This window comes from Canis aureus, chromosome 16, assembly GCF_053574225.1.
Source record: "Canis aureus isolate CA01 chromosome 16, VMU_Caureus_v.1.0, whole genome shotgun sequence".
Classification (NCBI taxonomy): Eukaryota; Metazoa; Chordata; class Mammalia; order Carnivora; family Canidae; genus Canis; species Canis aureus.
Genome location: NC_135626.1, coordinates 5,965,186 through 5,982,973, shown reverse-complemented (window position 1 = coordinate 5,982,973; position 17,788 = coordinate 5,965,186). Strand labels below are relative to the sequence as shown.

The following is a 17,788-nucleotide window of genomic DNA, read 5'->3' as shown; positions in this document are numbered from 1 at the left end:
CTGCCCCCGGGGCTCGGGCCCGGCGGAGGGGAGTGGGTGGCGCGGCCCGGCCGGGGCGGGGCCTGGGGCCGGGGCGGGGCCGGGGGCGGGGCCGGGGCGGCGGGCGTCGGCAGGGGCAGCGCACCCCGGAGGCCGAGGACCCTCCCCTCCTGTCCCCCCTCCACCCGCTCCGCGCGGCAGAGGGCGGCTGGGCCCGGGGCCCCGAGACCCTCCCGACGCGTGACCCCGGGGCAGGCCCCTCCCGGCTGGGCGCGGGCGGTGGGGAGGGGGGACCGGAGGGTCAGTCGGGGGGACGGCATCCGAGCCGCGGCGGCGGCTGAGAACGCTCCACTCTGAAGCCCGGTGCATTCATCCCCCGGAATCCGGCTCCGCGGAGCGTCCGGTGCCCTCGAGTCCGGTCGCCCGGCCAGCATCCGACCCTCGGGCGGGACCGACCCGCCGCAGCCCTGCGGGGCTCCCGGCCCCCGCCCCGCCCCGCCCCGCCCCGCCCCGCCTCGCCCCGGGGCGCCCTCTGGCGGACCCACGCGAAACTTCGCAGACCTGCGCGGCGACGCCCGGCCGGGGGGCGGGGCGGGAGTCCCGGGGTCCCCCCGACCTGAGTGCTGCATCCCGCGGCGCCTCGAGCTGGGCGTCCTCCGCGCGTCGACGTCGTCGCCTCTGCCGCCAGCGCCCGCGCGGCTCCGGCCCTTTAAGAGAGCAAATCCAACCTTGAGGCTGAGTGCAGACCCGGGGGGCAGCAAGAGCCAGCCCGGTCCAAAGCCGGAGGTATGGCCTCCCAGGCGGCAGAATCTGGGTCCTGAGGCCCCTGCTGAAATGTGAACGGCAGGAAAGGGAAGGGCCTACAGGCGGGCTCCAGCTCCGGATCTGCTGTGATCACAGGCCACTTTCCCTGAGCCTCTGATCCTCATCTGGATGGGTTTGCAGGGATGCCTTGAGAGAGTGAATACCTTGAAGCTTCTCTCTGCATGGAGCCTGATCCCGGGAAGAGTTGCCGGGGCTGGAAGATAGGAAAGCAGAGGAAGCCAGGCTCCCCTTCCATTCACCCACCCACCGGGAGGCCTACTTTCCTATGGCAGCTTGGGATCTCCCTTCAGGCTCTTCCCAGGGTCAGAGAAGAAGACGGCTGAGCCTGTGCCCACTATCTCTGCTGGGAGGGGAGGGGTGGGGAACCAGCAAGGAATGGACTTGCCTGGTGACGCCACAGCCTGTAGCGGCATCAAACCCAGGAATCCTGGTCTTCAGCGTGGCTCCCAAGCTTCCACTGGGCCCCAGTCAAAGCTTCTAGGTGGCTAGTGGCCCTGCAATGAAAGGCCTGAGGCCCCATAGAAGAGTCCCTTCCCTGGCATGGTAGCCTCTGCCCAGAAGGCTCTCGCAGCCCCAGAATGGGGATTCCCTTTCTAAAGTGAAGCAGTGTGCCCCACCTTACCCATCCCAGAGTCATCCCAGCACCTCTGCCCATCCTATTGGTGCTTCCAAATTTTTCTCTGGCCTCAAGTCCTCTTCCTCCTCCTTCTCCTTCCTTGAATGCCTCCCGCTGTCCCCTTCCTCCTTCCCCATGCCATCCAGGGATCGATCCATCCTGTCACTGCCTCCCTTGCCTGCAGGTTCTCCCATCATCCCTGCCTGGGAAAACCCTATAACCATCTTGGCTTTTGGCACGGTGGGGCTACTGCAGACTCAGAACTTCCACTCTCAGCTGGACTCTCACCAGGCCCCACGGTCCAGTTTTCCTATGCCCTGCCCCCTCTCCTCTGTGGCATTTCATAGCTTCTGAAGCTCCCATGCTACTTTTTGGAGAAAAGAGAAGCCCTCACCTGGGACCTCTCGTTTCCAGCCTACAAACCTCCATCCCTGGCCCCCAAGTCTGCCCCAGTTCTCCTGCCTGGTACAGTGGAAGAGGCACCACCCTTCCTCACGGTCAAATGGTCCCTAAGCTCCAAATGCCATCCCTTTGCCCTTCCTGGACCATCAGAAGCCCCCTCTCCTCTGGGTGCTCCTTTTAACCTTCCTTTTTTTTTTTTTTTTTTTTTAAGATTTTATTTATTTATTCATGAGAGACACAGAGAGGCAGAGACACAGGCAGAGGGAGAAGCAGTCTCCATGCAGGATCATGCCCTGGGCTGAATGCGGTGCTTAACTGCTGAGCCACCGGGGCTGCACTCCTTTTGACCTTCCAAAGGACTTAAATCTCCCCCAGCTTAAAATACGAAAACACCAAGCTGCCTGCTGGCCCCCCAGCCGCAGCCTTATCTGTCTCTCCCTCCAAACATCTGGAATGGGGATGTGTGCTTTGCTTTATTGAGACCTTCCTTCATCTCCCTTCATGGCTTGACACACACCAAGGCTGCTCTAGCCAGACTGCTCCTGCCAACACCAGGATCCTCCTGGTCACCCCCCCTCAATGGACATTGCCTCCTCATCCAAGAGGGCTCGCTTTCAGCAGCAGAGCACATGGGCCACTCTCTTTCTAGAAAACTGACATGTGTCTCCACTGCCCATTTGGACGCAGATTCCAACAGTTTTTTGTTTTTTTTTTTTTAAGTAAACTCTCCACCCAGCGGGGGGTCAGCCTCATCACCCTCAGATCAGGAGTCACATGCTCTACTGACTGAGCCAGCCAGGCACCCGAAAATTCCACCTGTTCAAAACAGAACCCCAACCTTTCCCCCAAACATGCTCCCCGTAAAGTGGCCTCCCCAATCTAACAAACGGCACCTTGGCCACCTGGCCCCTTGAGCTAGACAGCTGGGGGTCACTGAGGACATGTCCCTCTTTCAACCCACTGCATCACCTTATCCTGGCAGGCCCACCTCCTCCGCATCTCTGGCACATGGACACCTCTTGCTTCTGCACTGCTACTTGCCTGGATCAGGGCACCAGCTTTGCTCACCCGGCCCACAGGTTCTCCCAGAGATCTGCTCCCCAAGCTTTCTCCCTGGAAACCATTCTGCACTCAGCCACCCTTTCTTTTTTTTTTTTTTTTTTTTCAGCCACCCTTTCTAAACGCCTGGGGCCAATATCCTTCAGGGACTGCCTGCTGCTGTCACCGTAGGGTTCAAACCCCTCCAGGAGCACCGAGGCCCTGCATGGTCTGCATGATGTTTCTCCAATGCCTCTGACTCCCCACCACCCCCAACCAATCTGATGCTCAAGCTGATTTGGGCGAGGTACAGTTTCCTGAACACTCTGTGCTTTAGGATTGTCCCATATCCTCGCCCCCACCACCCCTGTTTCTTCCCTCTGCCTGAACTGGTCTTTCTGGCCAACTCCCACAGGCCCTCCAGTCTCAGTCTAAACTTCCTTCTTCTGGAAAGCCTTCTGCATGTCATGTCTGGGGGACATACCCTTGACGTGGCATCCTATATAATCCCATTCATTCAGCAAGTATTTATTGAGCACATGCTCACTAAATGTGCAGCTGGAAGGTGCACAAGACAGTATCTGCTTCTAGGGTGCTCACATCCCGGTGAGGGGACACATACTGATAAATTAATAAATAGCTTCAAAGAAGGGTAAATGCTATGAATGGCATAAAACCAGTTAATAAGAACAGAGAGTAGCTGAGAGTGTGAGGCACCGTTGAGTAGAAGAGTCAGTGAAGGGATCCCTGGGTGGCTCAGCAGTTTGGCGCCTGCCTTTGGCCCAGGGCACGATCCTGGAGTCCCGGGATTGAGTCCCATATCAGGCTCCCTGCATGGAGCCTGCTTCTCCCTCTGCCTATGTCTCTGCCCCCCTCTCTCTGTGTGTGTGTGTGTGTGTGTGTGTCTATCATGAATAAATAAATAAATAAATCTTAAGGAAAAAAAAAAAAAGAAGAGTCAGTGAAGCTATTTCAGGGCACAAGGGGAGCCAGCCAAGAGTAGTACTGGGGGAAGAATGTTCCACTGGAGGGACCAGGTCAGGCCAAGGTCTCGCGGTGGGTGAGGGGTGGAACAGGCAGGGAGGCCAGTGGTTAGAGCCCAGGGAGCTAGGGGAGTGTGGGAAGAAGTGGGGATCACCTAGGGCCGTGAGGCTGCGACAGGATTTTGGATGTTTTTTAAATGCAATAGAAACACACTAGAGGGGGTAAGCAGAGAAGTGAAGTGATTTGTCCTAAAAGGATTGCTCTGGCTGCCACATGGAGGGTGGACTGTGGGGGCAAGGATGGAAACAGGAGAGCCCCTTCAGGCTTGTGGGATTACATGTGGGAGACAGAGCAAGGAATCGAGGTGATGGGCTTTGCAGCTAGACTGCCTGGTGGGCTAGTTACTGAGTGGGAAAGATCTGGGAAGAAGCTGGTGGAATGTGACTCAAGGTTTGTCTGGACCTTATTTTGAGCTGCCTTTTAGACTCCCAGGTGAGGGGACACCTGAGTGGCTTAGTGGTTAAGTGCCTGCCTTCACTCGGGGCGTGATCCTGGAGTTTCAGGATTGAGTCCCACGTTGGGCTCCCTGCATGGAGCCTGCTCCTTTCTCTGTGTCTCTCATGAATAAATAAATGAAATCTTAAAAAAAAAAAAAGACTCCCAGGTGGGAAGATCACATGCCACAGCCGCCTGGCTGTAAGCTCTGAGGCAGGGACCCATCCACCTCATTTACCATTTTATCCCCAGCCCTAGAGCAGGGCCAGCAGGACATAGGGTGGGCTCTCAATAGAAGTATGGGGGGTGGGAGATAACTATGGTGGACTGATCATACACCTGTACTGCCACTTCCACTCATTTTTTGCTCCAAAATACAAAAATAGGACATCCTCTACAAAGGTAATATTGGGCCAAATTCACAGAAACACTAAAGCAGTGGTTGTCAGAGTATGGTCCCTGGACCAGCCAGCATCAGCCTCACCTGGAAATTGTTAGAAATGCAAATTCCTAGGCCCCTCCCCACACCTACTGAATCAGAAACTGGGAGTGGAGGTTAAACCAAGAAGGCTTCCAGGTGATTTTGATGTAGGCTGAAGTTTGAAGCAGCTGTTCTAAGGGGCCTATGGCTTCATTCTCCACATAATGTAGATTATACGCCTGGGAAAAAATGATGGTCTGGGCCCATCTGGCTGAACAGGTTCAAACCACCCTGAACCAACATCTAACTAGGCTCTGGGTCATCCTCACCCCACCCAAAACAGCATCTTCACTCCTGTCCCTCAGCCACTGTGGTTCTAGCCAGAGCCAGGTGGTGGCGCCAGCGCCTCAAGCTTTGGTCTGGCATTGGGACCCAGAGACCCCGGAAGAATTGTCCCCCTCCCCTGCACCTTCTTCCCCACTGGGAGCCTCTGCTCTGAGGCCTGCTCACTGGCAAAGTCTTTGCGGGATGGCTTTCAATAGGGAGAGAGGCACTGAGGCTGGCACACCCCAGGGAGGGGCCAACCCCCTCTCCCTGGGGGTTAGGAAGGTGGGCTAGAGAAGCCCCCTTGGTCAGAAAGAAATTAGGGGTGTCTGGACTGTGGGGCTTGGGAGTCAGAAGCCCAGACAGGCGGCTCTGGCCACTGGACTCTGGCTATACCCTTATTAACCCTCTGTCTACCCTACCCAACCTCATGTGAGGTCTCAGGTACTGCTTCCCTGCCAATGGGTGGGGGCAGCCTAGAGGTACCCTGGGGCCCAGACAGAGCCCCAAGGTTGGGGGTCCTCACAGCCTGGCAGCCAAGCAAGCTAAGAACAGGGGCGCACAGCGGAGAGAATGCATGGATGGAGCTCTTACCAGCTGCCAGCTTCATGACTCCTGGGTTGGGGGCTCTCTGGGCCCCTGTCCTGCTTTGTGGTCAAGGGAGCCCAGCATCTTGGCCAGAGGAAGAGCCCATGCCCTGCTCCTGGTCCTGGGTGCAGCTCGGCAGATGGGAGTCCAGGAGACCCGCCTGGGTTCCTTCCTAGCTCAGATTCCAAGCCCGGTTCCAAGAAGACCCAGGACTGAGTGCAAGCTTGACCCCCATCGGCTCCCCTGCTCCTCATCTTTCCTCTTTGTGGGGAGACTGAGACCCCTTGCCCAGCTGGAATCACTCTGCCCATTCTGCTTAGACCTAGCATACCTTGGCCTTGGCTCTAGGAATCTGCCCACACCCCCTCGCCTCCAGGGGTCCCACCCAACACCCACACTGTCTCCAGAGGACCACCCTCTCCCTCTTGGCCATGCCCTCGTCTCCCAGGACCCCAGATGTAGAGCTACCCTCCTCTGAGGCTCTGCCTCAGTCCTCAGGAAGCTGGGGCCAGGCCAGCTGTTTTCCCCAGGCAGCCAGCTGTTTTGCCCATCAGGAAGAAGTCCTGGCTCCTCTGCTAAAATCCTTGCTGTGGCTGTGGCTGCAGCGTGGCAGCCCTGCTGGGCCTGGGCCTGGGAGCTGTTAACTCCTCTGGGCCCAGCTCCTTCCTACATCATGCCCTTGCCTGGCCCCTGGGAGTAGCCTATTGAGAGACTTCCAGAGACCCCAAGAAGACCAAGCATTGCTCTCCCCACCCCCCCAATTGCTAACCTGACACCCCCTCCCCTCAACAGAGCCTAGTCCTCAGGTGACCCCAGGTGAGAGGGGTTCAAAGGGACAAATGAGAGCCCCCTTCAGAATAATAGTAGTAGTAGCTATCAAGAACATCCTGCTGAGTGCCAGGCATTGTGCTAAGTGCTTTAAATGTGGTATCTGATTTAATTTTGCAACTGTGCCCATGAAGTAGGGAAGATTTTCATTTCATAGATGAGGAAACAGAGGCATGGCAAGTCTAAGTTGCTTGCTCAAGCCCGCACAGAACTGAGCTGCCTGTCATTCCTTGGCAAGCCCTGGTGGTTCCCCGATTCCGAGTTGGTGGTGGTGGTGCTATTTCAGTTTCCCCCAGCTCCTTGCTCCCCACCCCCACTTTCTTTTCCTGGTCTGAGCATCCGTAGTAGGGCCATCTGTGAAATGGAATAACTGGACGCCCGGGTGGCTCAGCGGTTGAGCATCTGCCTTCAGTCTGGGACATGATCCTGGGGTCCTGGGATCAGGTCCCACATCAGGCTCCCTGCAGGGAGCCTGCTTCTCTCTCTGCCTATGTCTCTGTCTCTCTCTGTGTCTCTCATGAATAAATAAATAAAATACTAAAAAAAAAAAAAAAAAGAAATGGGATAACTGATGGGTGGAGTTAATACCACCAGCTCCCGGAGCAGTGCCAGGCTCTGTGTCCTGTACCTTCCAAGTATTCATTAGCAGATCATTCCTCTCGGTGGCTGTGGGTCAACCTGGGCTAAAATCCCGGCTTTGCTGTTTCCAGCAGCCTGGCTTGGGGCAAGTGACTTGACATCCTAGTCTCCATGTCCAAAGCTGGGGAATGGGTGTCAGAACAATATTCTGCATCCTTGATTTTGTTGTAAAAAGGATGAGATCATGCAGGTGAGGTGGCTGGCCCAGTACCCAACACGGAGAATTTGGGTGGAATGTTACCCCTTACTAACCTCATTCTGGAAGGGTCTGAGTGGCCCATCCAGCACCATGCACCCCCACACCCAGCACGGAGCTGGCACACAGGAGGGCTCTGTTGCTACTTGTGAATCAATGAACTCTGGTCCGTGGAACTTCCATGGGGACGGCAGGCCGAAAGAGGGATACAACATGCCCAAGATCACAATGACTAGGGTAGAGCTGTGGGGATCCCAAGGCATCCAGCTCTTAACTCCTGCACCCCTTGTGGCCTTCCCTCCTGAGGCAGGAACCTGGTCTGGTGGGAAGGGGAGGAGGGACAAGGAATAGGGACGATCCCAGAGCTGAGACGGCCCAGAAGGTGACTGGGCCACGGCTGGGTGGGATCTCAGGGTCTGGGAACGACCCCTCAGGATGCAGTGACCCGTGCTCTCCCCTTTTGTCCTCTCCCCCCTGCCCACCATGGGTCAGCTCCCTGGTCCCAGCCTAGACATCTGGAACTGGGGCAGACAAAGGACTTCGAAGAGGGACAATAGCCTTCTGTCCATTTTCAGAAGCTGGGCCGGGCCTGGCCAGGGCTGGGGGCCGGAGCCCCGGCGAGGCGGTGCCAGGCCCCCCGCGGGCAGCGGACAATGTTGGCAGTGATGGAGAGGAGGCATTTCAAAGCGTTTTGTTCCTGCTGACCCCCTCCCCTCCACATCTCGCCCGGCTCGGGGTGAGGCCCCAGCCCCACCCCCAGCCACCCAGGCCCCTGCTCCTGGCGGCTAGGGGACCGGCCACATTCTTGACCTCAGGGGAAAAGTTTAGACTCTTTGCGGGCTGGGCAACAATAACGGTGTCACAGAACTGATTTAGGAGCGGCACTTACCATCACAAAGCAGCAGACAAAGAGCCAGGGCTGAGAACGCGCCGCGCCGGGCTTCTGAGCCTACTCTTCCAAGCAGGGCCACCACTTCTCTCCCTGGCTCTGCCTGGGAGGGACTGGGTGCCAGGGCCTGACCCTGCGCTCCCCAGAGGAGGGCCAGAGCTGGGGAGAGGGGGCAAAGGAGAAGTGATGGGGATCCCACTGTGGAGGAGGTGGGGGGTGCTGAGAGCCACTTTCTGCTTAGCCACCAATTTGCCATGTGACCCTGGGCAAATCTTTCTTCACTCTGGGCCTCAGTTTCCTTGTCTTATTACAATAAGGAGGCTAACCCTAAAGGCCCAAAGCATGAGGCTCTGAGCTTGCAAACAGAGGGATTTCCATAATGATGATGATGACAATATAGTGATAGTGAGAAGTATTTACCCCTTTAATTCTGGGCACTTCGCAGGTGCCAGGTACTGTAATCACTAACCTCTTTCTGGCCTTCGTCTTTTTTTTTTTTTTTTTTTTTAAGTAACAGAGACCACTCAGCGCCATCCTCTCCGTCTTGCTCTCCCAAAGGAAGAGAAGGACAATTATCTATGACAAATGGCAGTTGCAGAAGCAACACCACGAGCTGGCATCACACTCAGGAGGGAATACTGCGCCCTCCTCATGGTTTCTGAGGCTCTAGATGTTCAGAGAAACTTCACCAGTAACAAACTATAGAAATGATCCCTGAAAATACAGTCTTGTCATTCCCTTTGATCACTTTGATCATATCACTCTCAGCAACCTCACAAAGCAGGTATATCATGAACTCCAGTTGACAGTTGATAACTGAGGCTCAGAGAAGGTAAGTCACTTGTCCAGGGCCACACAGCTTGGAGTCTGTGGAGCTGAGACAAGACAGGGCTGGCTCACTTCTGATTACACTGCAGTGAGAAGGAGAGAGGCAAAGAGGCAGCTGGACCCTGGGGAGTTCTGGGTGGGAGGGCTTCTCCTCCTGGCCAGAAGGCTATGAATAAATAAATGTCTGATTACCCCCAGGGGGAATTCTACCCTTGGAGCAGGTGCTTTTAAAAAACGAGATTGATTCTTGTCTGTGAACAGAGGTTGGCCTGGGCAGACACCCAGATGCAGGGGATTGGACAAAATGACCTCTAGTGGAGACCTCCTAGGAATTAGAAGCAGGATAGAACATTTAAGGGAGCCAGGCAATGGGTTCTAATCCCCGCTCTGATTTTTCCTGGTAGTATGTCCATGATGGACAAGTTACTGCAATACTCTGTGCCTCAGTTTTCCAACCTGTAAAACCGAACTCACCTTGTAGGAGTGTGGTGACCATTCTGTAAGCTACACAGAAGGCCTTAGATGGCACCTGGCTCAGTGAGGGCTGCCCATTGCTATCAGCAAGATCCTTGCAGCCACGTCCAATGGCCAGAACATCTCTAGGTCAGCCTTCCTTTCCAGGAAATGGTTGTATTTTGATTACAGTATAAGGGACTATGGTCAGACACCGAGAGCAAAGGGGGCCCTGTTCTCTGGGACCTGTAAGGCAAAGACCAACCGTGGCTTCTCAGGGGCAGTCAGGGGCTGCCCAGCCCTGGGCATGGTACCCCGCCCTGGGAGAGGACAGGAAAGGAAGGGGGCCCTGCGGGGTGCTGTTCAGAGTCTGTCCCTCTCCACTATTTAACTCCAGAGGGACCAAAGTATATGTGGAATGCAAAGGAGAGGTGGCCAAGCGTGCGGCACCCATAATGTCAACAGGTACTGCCCTCAGTCTGGTAAGGGAGCCCGGTGGGTCTGAGTCCCAGCTCTGCCAACTTGCTGTGTCATGCAGGAAGAGTTGCTGCCCCTTTCTGAGTTCATTCCAAGAGTCTTTTAGGATCTAAAGTGTCCAAAGGAGACTATCACAGGAGCCTCTGATTCCACAAGTCTAATAAAAAATTGGTTTGGAGCCCAAGAGACCTGCTCCCCAGACTCCAGCCCGTCCTGTCTCCCCTCAACCTCAGACTTCACCTCCAGCTTCTCTAACCATCCTTCCTCTTGGCTCCTTTCACCCAAGTACTAGCGACACGTACCACAGACGGAGGGTGAGACAGCATAGTGGAAAATGTCATAGATTCCTGGGGGCTGAGGGGTGATACCAGCCTCCCCATCCCTCACCATCTGGCTGTGGGGCCAGAGGAGAACTCACCTGGGCAGAGCATCTTGGGGTCCCCTCAGCCCTGGGAGGCAGATGGCACTGCTGGGGCTGTCTCTGGCACAAGGTAACTTCTCAGGCAGTTCCTGCTGCTGGAAGGGCTGGTCAAGCAGGCCCTCAGGTGCCAGACCTTCCTTCCCAGGCACAGATTTTCCTGGCATCTGCCTGGCAGGAAGGGCACCAGCTGGGGGGTTGGGCAGTGGGACCAGGAAAGATTCGGGTGAAGGTGTGTCCTAGAGGGCTTGTCCACAGCCCCTAAACCCACTTACTTTCTGGATGCTGGGTGCCAGGGAGCCAGGAAGCCAGGGTCCCTCAGGAGCCAGGAGAGGCAAAGATGAGCCCAGGCCCCTGCCCATCCTGCCCCCCCACCCCTACCCCCAAACAGGCCAGCCTGGCCCAGGCTGAGGTGTTTGCTTTTCCTGTCTTTACACTGACTCCATTCAGAGAGGACTTTCTCCACCCCCGGCCACTGGCCAGCAAGCCAGGGCACCAGGGAGAGAGATCACCGCCCCCACCCTCCCGCCTTTGCAACCCCCAAATGCCATCTTCATTTCAGGGAAATGGCATCTTCCAGGACTTTCTAGTTTTCAAAGGGGGGTGCTGCTGAAGTAGGGGTGGCGGGGGAGAAGGGGCCCCCCAAAGGAGAAGAGGGAAAGAGGGAAACCACATGGAGGAGTGGGTGGCAGGAAAAGAGGGACATGAAGTGAGGCCGGGAAAGAGAAGAGGAACAGAGGACCATGGAAGGGGACTGGCAGAGCAAAGGGCTCCTCAGGGAGGAGGCCCCAGGCAGAGGTGGGGTGGGGAGGGGCACAGTATGGGGAGCCACAGGCAGAGACTGGTCCCGGAAGGCAGGGAGAGCCTTTACAGGCTGAGCCAGGGCCTCATGCCTGGCTCTCTGCCACCAAAGTGGACAGGGCCTGAGGCAGATCCTGAAGCTGGGAGCTCCTGACTCCCACCTGAAATCCCTGTGACAGGAGCCCGAGCAAGGCTGTGACCTGGTCTGGGGCCAGGGGAAGGAGGAGGGTGAAAAGTTTCCCCAAGTCAGAAGGCCAGGGGGGAGGCATCTCAGGGGGTCCTGCTCTTTGCTCTCTCTGACTGTCACATTGGTACATAAAGAGGGTAAAAAGGTCAGCTGTGGCCTTTCAGGTCTGTGGGAAAAACTCTGCCCACTTCCCTAATGCATATTTATTGGTGTGAGCGGCTGGGGTGGGAGGAAGCCCCCACCCCACCAGCCTCCCAGCCAGGCCAGGTTAGCACTAAGAAGGCTCCGTGTGTCACCGAAATCCTACTCTTTGTCTCCAGATTGGCTCCAGAGTCCTCCCCCTTCCCTCCTCCCTTTGGCTCCCCCCACCCTCCTTTGGGGTTGCCAAGCAACTGTGGAAGGGTAGCTGAGATATTTTCTTTATTACAAGCAAAAGCAAGACAGCATCATGGCCCCAGGAGGGGAGCAGGGTGGGGGCTGGGGAGAGGGCGTCCCGTGCTCTGGGGGGAACCTTACTACCTTGGTGTGCTTTGGGCTTGGACAGTGGGGAGACTCAGAGCCCTAGGGAAGGTAGAGGATGGAAGGGAGTGGTGGGGTAGGCAGGCACAAAGACACTGATCGGGTCTACATCATGCTGAAAGAAGCAGTGCCAAGGGGCAACCCCCTGCGAGCTCCTCACCTATCACCCACCAGCTCTACATTCAGGCCAAATCATTTCCCTCCTCTGGGTCTAGTTTTCCTCCTTGACAAAACGGGGATAATGATGTGTACTATTATCTCATTTAATGCTCACGTCAACCCCAAGAGACATTTATTTTTCCCATTTTACTGGTTAGGAAACTGCTCAGAGACAGCAAGTGACTTGCCAAGCAAGCAGGTAAATGACAGGGGAGACAGTTCAGCCCAAACTCCTTTGTTATTTGTTTAATTTTTTTAAAGTAAGCTCTATGCCCAATGTGGGGCTCAAACTCACGACCTCCAGATCGAGTTGTATGATCTACCGACTGAGCCAGTCAGGCACCCCCCTGGCCAACTCTTTTTATAAAAAACATTTCTGGGGATCCCTGGGTGGCGCAGCGGTTTGGCGCCTGCCTTTGGCCCAGGGTGCGATCCTGGAGACCCGGGATCGAGTCCCACGTCGGGCTCCCGGTGCATGGAGCCTGCTTCTCCCTCTGCCTGTGTCTCTGCCTCTCTCTCTGTGTGTGACATAAATAAATAAATAAAAAGAAGCTGCTTCTTTAAAAAAAAAAATAAATAAATAAATAAAAATAAAAAACATTTCTATTTGTATGTGACACTGTGGCATTAGTTTCAGGTGTACAACATAGTGACTCAACATCTCTATAGTTATACTATGCCCACCACAAACGCAGCTACCACCTGCCACCATCCAACGCTATACAATATCATAGACTGTATTCCCTATGCTGCCTTTTATTCCTGCAACTTACTCATTTGTAACTGGAAGCTCTACCTCCCACACTCCTTCACCCATTTTGCCCATCCCCCACCTGCCTCCCCTCTACCCAACTCTTTATTTTTATCTGTTTATTTATTTTTAAGACTTATTCACTTTTATTTTGGAAAGAGAGCACAGATGCAAGTGCGGGAGGGACAACAGAAGGAGGAGAGAGAATCTCAAGCAGACTCCCTACTGAGTGTGAAGCCCCACATAGGGTTCTACCTCATGATCCATGAGATCATGACCTGAGCCGAAACCAAGAGTCAGACACTCAACTGACTGAGCCACCCAGGCGCCCCTACCCAGCTCTTTACTGAGGTGTAATTCACACACCATGCGATCATCCATTTAAGATGTACAATTTAATGGTTTTTTGTATGTTCACAGAGTTGCACAACCATCACCATAATCAATTTTGAACATTTTCATCATCTCCAAAAGAATCCCTCTGCCCATTAGCCTTCACTTCCCATTCCTTCCCAACTCCCCTTCCCTTCCATTCTGGGCAACCACTAATCTGCTTTTTATATCTATAGATTTGCCTAATCTGGATATTTCTATAAATGGAATCAGACAATATGTCTCAGGTGAACTCTTTACTTCCAATGAATGGCTCCAAGCTCACTGGGTGCTGGGGTGACAGAGAATCAGGTATCATGGTGGCATGGTTAACAATGTGGACTTTGCTGTTAGACGGACTGAAGTCTAAAACCTGGCTCTGCCACTCAGTAGCTCTGTACCTGGGGGAAGTGGCTTCCTCTCTCTGGGCTTCAGGTTCCTGATCTGTAAAATGGGGTGAGGGATGGCATTTCTCACAATGCTGTAGGGATCACGAAAAGTGCTCAGCCCAATGCCAGTACTAACTAGCTGTTGGTAGTTGTTGACTAGATTACATTGATCCATGCATCCATCTATTTATACCTTTACCTGGGGCATTTACTAAAGTTTAGCACCTTCTAAGACTCAGGCATTGTTTTAGGTGCCGGGGATTTAGCAATGAGCAGGACATGATCCTTACCCACACTGAGCTCACATCCTAGTGGACAAGTAAGACAGCCAGTGAAGGGTGCAGCCTCGGTGGCGCAGGGGTTTGGCGCTGCCTGCAGCCTGGGGTGTGATCCTGGAGACCCGAGATCAAGTCCCACATCGGACTCCCTGCATGGAGCCTACTTCTCCCTCTGCCTGTGTCTCTGCCTCTCTCTCTGTGTCTATGAATAAATAAAAAAAAAAAAAAAAAAAAAGACAGCCGGTGAAGGAGAGGCTTTCAGAGTGATAGTTGTGATGAAGACAAGAGCACAGGGGATGGGATGAAGCACCCCAGGTGGGTAGAGGTGGCTTCTTTTTGGAAAGCTTCCCTGCCCTGTCATCTCCTGGACAGGAATCTTTTTTTTTCCTTCAATGTAGGCACTATGCCCAATGTGGGGCCTGAACTCATGACCCTGGGATCAAAAGTTGCATGTTCTACCAACGGAGCCAACCAGGAACATCATTTTTTCTAAACTGAAACATCCTGTGCAGGGTACAAGCATTCTTAGGGTCCCCTCTGGGTGGGGGAGGTGGCCTGGCTTTGTTATCTTCTGAGAGTGGGGACAGGTCAGGTTGTCAATTCATTTATGAAGGCAAGCCACTTGATCATCACCACTAAGAACCCCGGCTGCTCTTCCAGAACTGTACAGGCAGGACCTGGCGAACAGGGGACAGGACTCCAGGTTTGGAAATATCCTGCACAGAGGTACAACCTGACTGACCTGTCACCAGGCTGCTCCTTAGGCACTTGCCTGCTCTGCTCCAGGTCTGGGGCCTGCTTCTGAACTACAGAGTCCAGGCTGCAGCGTGAAGCCTCTTAAAGCCTCCTTCGCCGAGGCCCACCCACAGCAATATGTCCTGTTCTGCATCTAGAACCTCAGCTCATTGGCTCCATTCATGTATCCAGGTGATCTTTTCATATCACTTTCTTTTTTTATTATTATTACTTTCATCCAAATGTCCCAACATCTGTTTTATTATCTGTCTGTCCATCCACCTATTTAATTATTACTCTAATAAAGCATCCACTCAGTCATTCATTCAACAGTTTACTGAGCAGGTCATTTGTGCTGGGCACAGTGTTTGGTAAAATGACAGTCCTGGGGGCATAGTGCATGCTTAATCGACAGTGTGGTGCTCGCTTTGGCAGCACATATACTAAAAATCGAGTGTGGACAACTTTGGACAGGAGGGACAACCTCCTTCCTGAGTGCTGGTCTAATAAGGGAAAAGGTAGAGTCGAAGTTAGAACACCTGAATGCAAGCATTCGGGGCTGAGCCTGAACATGTATCCTTGTTGTGTCTGTCTGTGTTAGAAGGCGATGATAAAATCTTACTGCAAGCAAATGCAAGGTGTTTGGACCCTTCCAACACCACAGCCATCTGTAGGGAGGCAGGACAGGTATAATGGCCCCATTTCACAGAGGCAATAACTAGTTCATTTCAGTCTATTGGAAATCACTTGCTCAAGGTAATGCTGCCTCTACCAGAAGATTCCTCAGGTCCTGTTGGAATGAATCGCTTGGTCTTCTATAATCCCCAATAATTCTGCTATTATTTCAGCTAAAGAGTTTTTCTGTGGCTCTGCTCCTTTCTTGGAGTCTGGCTGGCTATTTGTGTGTCTGTCTACTTGTCTACTGGATGGATACTTCTGGAGAGGCAACAGCAGATGGCTCATCTTTCTCTTTGCCCTCTCCCCAGCCTCCAGCACACAGGGTACACCTCAGATACTCATAAATGTTATTCATTGTCAGGGAACCCGCCTGAGGTCACCTGCCTGTAAGAGCAGGTTTGAGACCCTGCTCTGCCATCTACTAATCCCAGGCCACCACCAGCTGTCACCTGCAGTAGTAGCTCAATGGATCTCCTGTCATCCAGCTAGTCCCATCCCCTGCCCCACCCCCATTCTCTACACAACAGCCCCAGCAAACCTTTAAAAATGTAAATCTGAACTTGTCAGACCTTCCAGGACCCCCACTGTGTTAAGGATAAAATCACAAATCCTCCCAATGTCTTACAGGGCCCAGCGGGGTCAACCCCAGCTTTATCTGGCACTTCCTCTTCCTCTCCAAGCTCCAGCCACACCAAATCTCTTCCCTTCCCACTCTCCCAGTTCTTTCTTGCCTGTTAGCTTTGGGGTATGCCATTCCCTCTGCCTGGAACAGTGCCTGCCTCAGTGACTGTCCGCCTTCACCTCATGCCCTATTCCCCTAGGACTGGGGTCTCCTCCCCCGCTGGTCTGCCTTTGGGGACACTGCCCACTGCTGAAACCCTGACCAGCACACAGTAGGCATTCCAGAAATATCTTTTTAATGACTTGCGTGATAAGACCCTGCTTAGGTCTCAGTTTCCCAGAGGATGAGGATGAGGCCAATTGACCCTTCTCTGCCCAGGACTAATGGCTTTAAATAGCTCTGACATACTCTGGAGGTGGAAAATGTAGATTAGATTGTAGAGTGTGGCTTTAGGCCCCGGTAGTTCTGCACGGGTGCAGAGACCACTCTGGCCAGCTTCATCAAGGTTGTTTTCCTGCCAGGCTGGACTGGGGCTGGGACCAGGTTTTTAAGAAGATACAGGTGTTTCTGGGTCTCACCACTCTGTATGTGCATTTTCACAAGTCCTCTCAGTATCTCTGCTGAATAAAGGATGGAAACCACTGTGCAGTGAGTTCCACAGCCCTGGGTCCCAGTTCTGGCTCCATTGCCTGCCAGCTAGCAGCTAGGGACTTCACTGCCACCACTCAGTTTCTTCATCTGTAAAGTGGGGCCGCTACTAGTACCGACTTCTCAGGGTCATTGTGAGCAGTCCACAGGCTACCTTAAAAATGTTTAGTGCTTGGCACATCAAGCATTTATTGCAGCCATTATTATTAGCAGATGGTTCATTCCCAGGAGTTGGGATCTTGTTAGTTAGCAGTGCTCCCTCTCTATGAAACCTGGACTTCAAGTACTACTTCCCAGAAGCCATATTTTTTCAACTTTTTGTAAGAAACTCCAAGAAGTTTATGTGGTTCATGTTTAAGCCACTGGTGGATGTTAGCGGACATTCAATGATGGGTGGTGGTGGTAGGGCACTGTCCTAGGCTCCAGAGGCAGGAATATTAATAGGATCCACTTCTTGTCTGGTGAGAACAGACAAGCTGATAATTACAATCCAGTGGGGGCATGTGTTGAGATGGCCCACAAACTGTGAGGAGAGGAGAGGATTTCAGGGTGGGGGCAGCGGTCCTTTGAGTGGAGAGCCCCAGAGTGGATGGAAGAGGGGAGGATGTATGGGTGGAATGGCCACATACTCCCCCACCAGGGTGTGAAATTCACTGGGAAAGACAGGTTGAGCTCTCCGGGTGATAAACTGGTATATAATCCCCCAGCTGATAGAGAACCTCCCCCGAGCCAGACCTGGCTGGGCTGGAGGTAGGGGGCACATCAGCCCTCCTGAACCAGTGGGCTGTCCAGTGGAAGAGACAAGACAAGCATTAATAGCATCCACGCCCCTCTCACCCTCCCTCTGCTCCCCCCCTCCTACACCCTCCCTTGCCAGAGTTGAGGTATCCAGGAACCTGCAGGAGGTACCCTGGGAATCAAGCCCCTGTCCTAGGTCTGGGGAGAGAGCAGTCTCCAGATCTCTAGTGGGGGTGTGGTCTCTGAAGATGGCATCTTCAACCTTGGGGGTTGGGACTGCGTGCCCTCCTCCTTTATCCTTTAGCAGAGCCTTTTAAGGGGGTGACCCTCTGACCTCCAGACTGTTCCCCCTCACCCTCCAGCCAGAAGTCCCTAGGGCAGCAGCTTAAGGAAGGAGGGCTCCGCAGGCCTCAGGTTGAGCTGCAGATGGAAGGCCATCGTTGGGCCTGAAAAGACTCTGGGGTCCCCTGGGCACTCCTGGGGAGCTCGATCAAGGCCAGGGTGCCTGAGT

At 54.0% G+C, this 17,788-nt stretch overlaps 1 protein-coding gene and 1 non-coding gene across 2 annotated transcripts; both read right to left on the bottom strand.

Annotated features, from left to right (window-relative positions):
- Positions 1–62: 62 nt before the first annotated feature.
- Positions 63–11,755, bottom strand: LOC144285609 (uncharacterized). Its single transcript, XM_077850886.1, has 4 exons — positions 10,676–11,755; positions 10,401–10,567; positions 948–997; positions 63–686 (listed from the first exon to the last, which is right to left on the bottom strand). The coding sequence occupies exons 1-4, from the start codon at positions 10,760–10,762 to the stop codon at positions 349–351; spliced, it is 642 nt and encodes a 213-aa protein (XP_077707012.1). The 5' UTR covers positions 10,763–11,755; the 3' UTR covers positions 63–348.
- On the bottom strand, positions 8,744–8,954 carry LOC144287366 (small nucleolar RNA U3). Its single transcript, XR_013355203.1, has one exon. It is a non-coding gene; the product is annotated as a small nucleolar RNA U3 (small nucleolar RNA).
- Positions 11,756–17,788: the final 6,033 nt, after the last annotated feature.

Excerpts from the sequence above, each read along its gene's own strand:
- LOC144285609 (XM_077850886.1), bottom strand. The coding sequence starts at position 10,762 with ATGGGCAGGGGCCTGGGCTCATCTTTGCCTCTCCTGGCTCCTGAGGGA. Across the intron at positions 10,568-10,675 it reads TGGCACCCAGCATCCAGAAA|ATGCCAGGAAAATCTGTGCC; the intron begins GTAAGTGGGTTT and ends CCTGCCAGGCAG. Across the intron at positions 998-10,400 it reads CCCCAAGATGCTCTGCCCAG|CCCCGGCAACTCTTCCCGGG; the intron begins GTGAGTTCTCCT and ends CCTATCTTCCAG.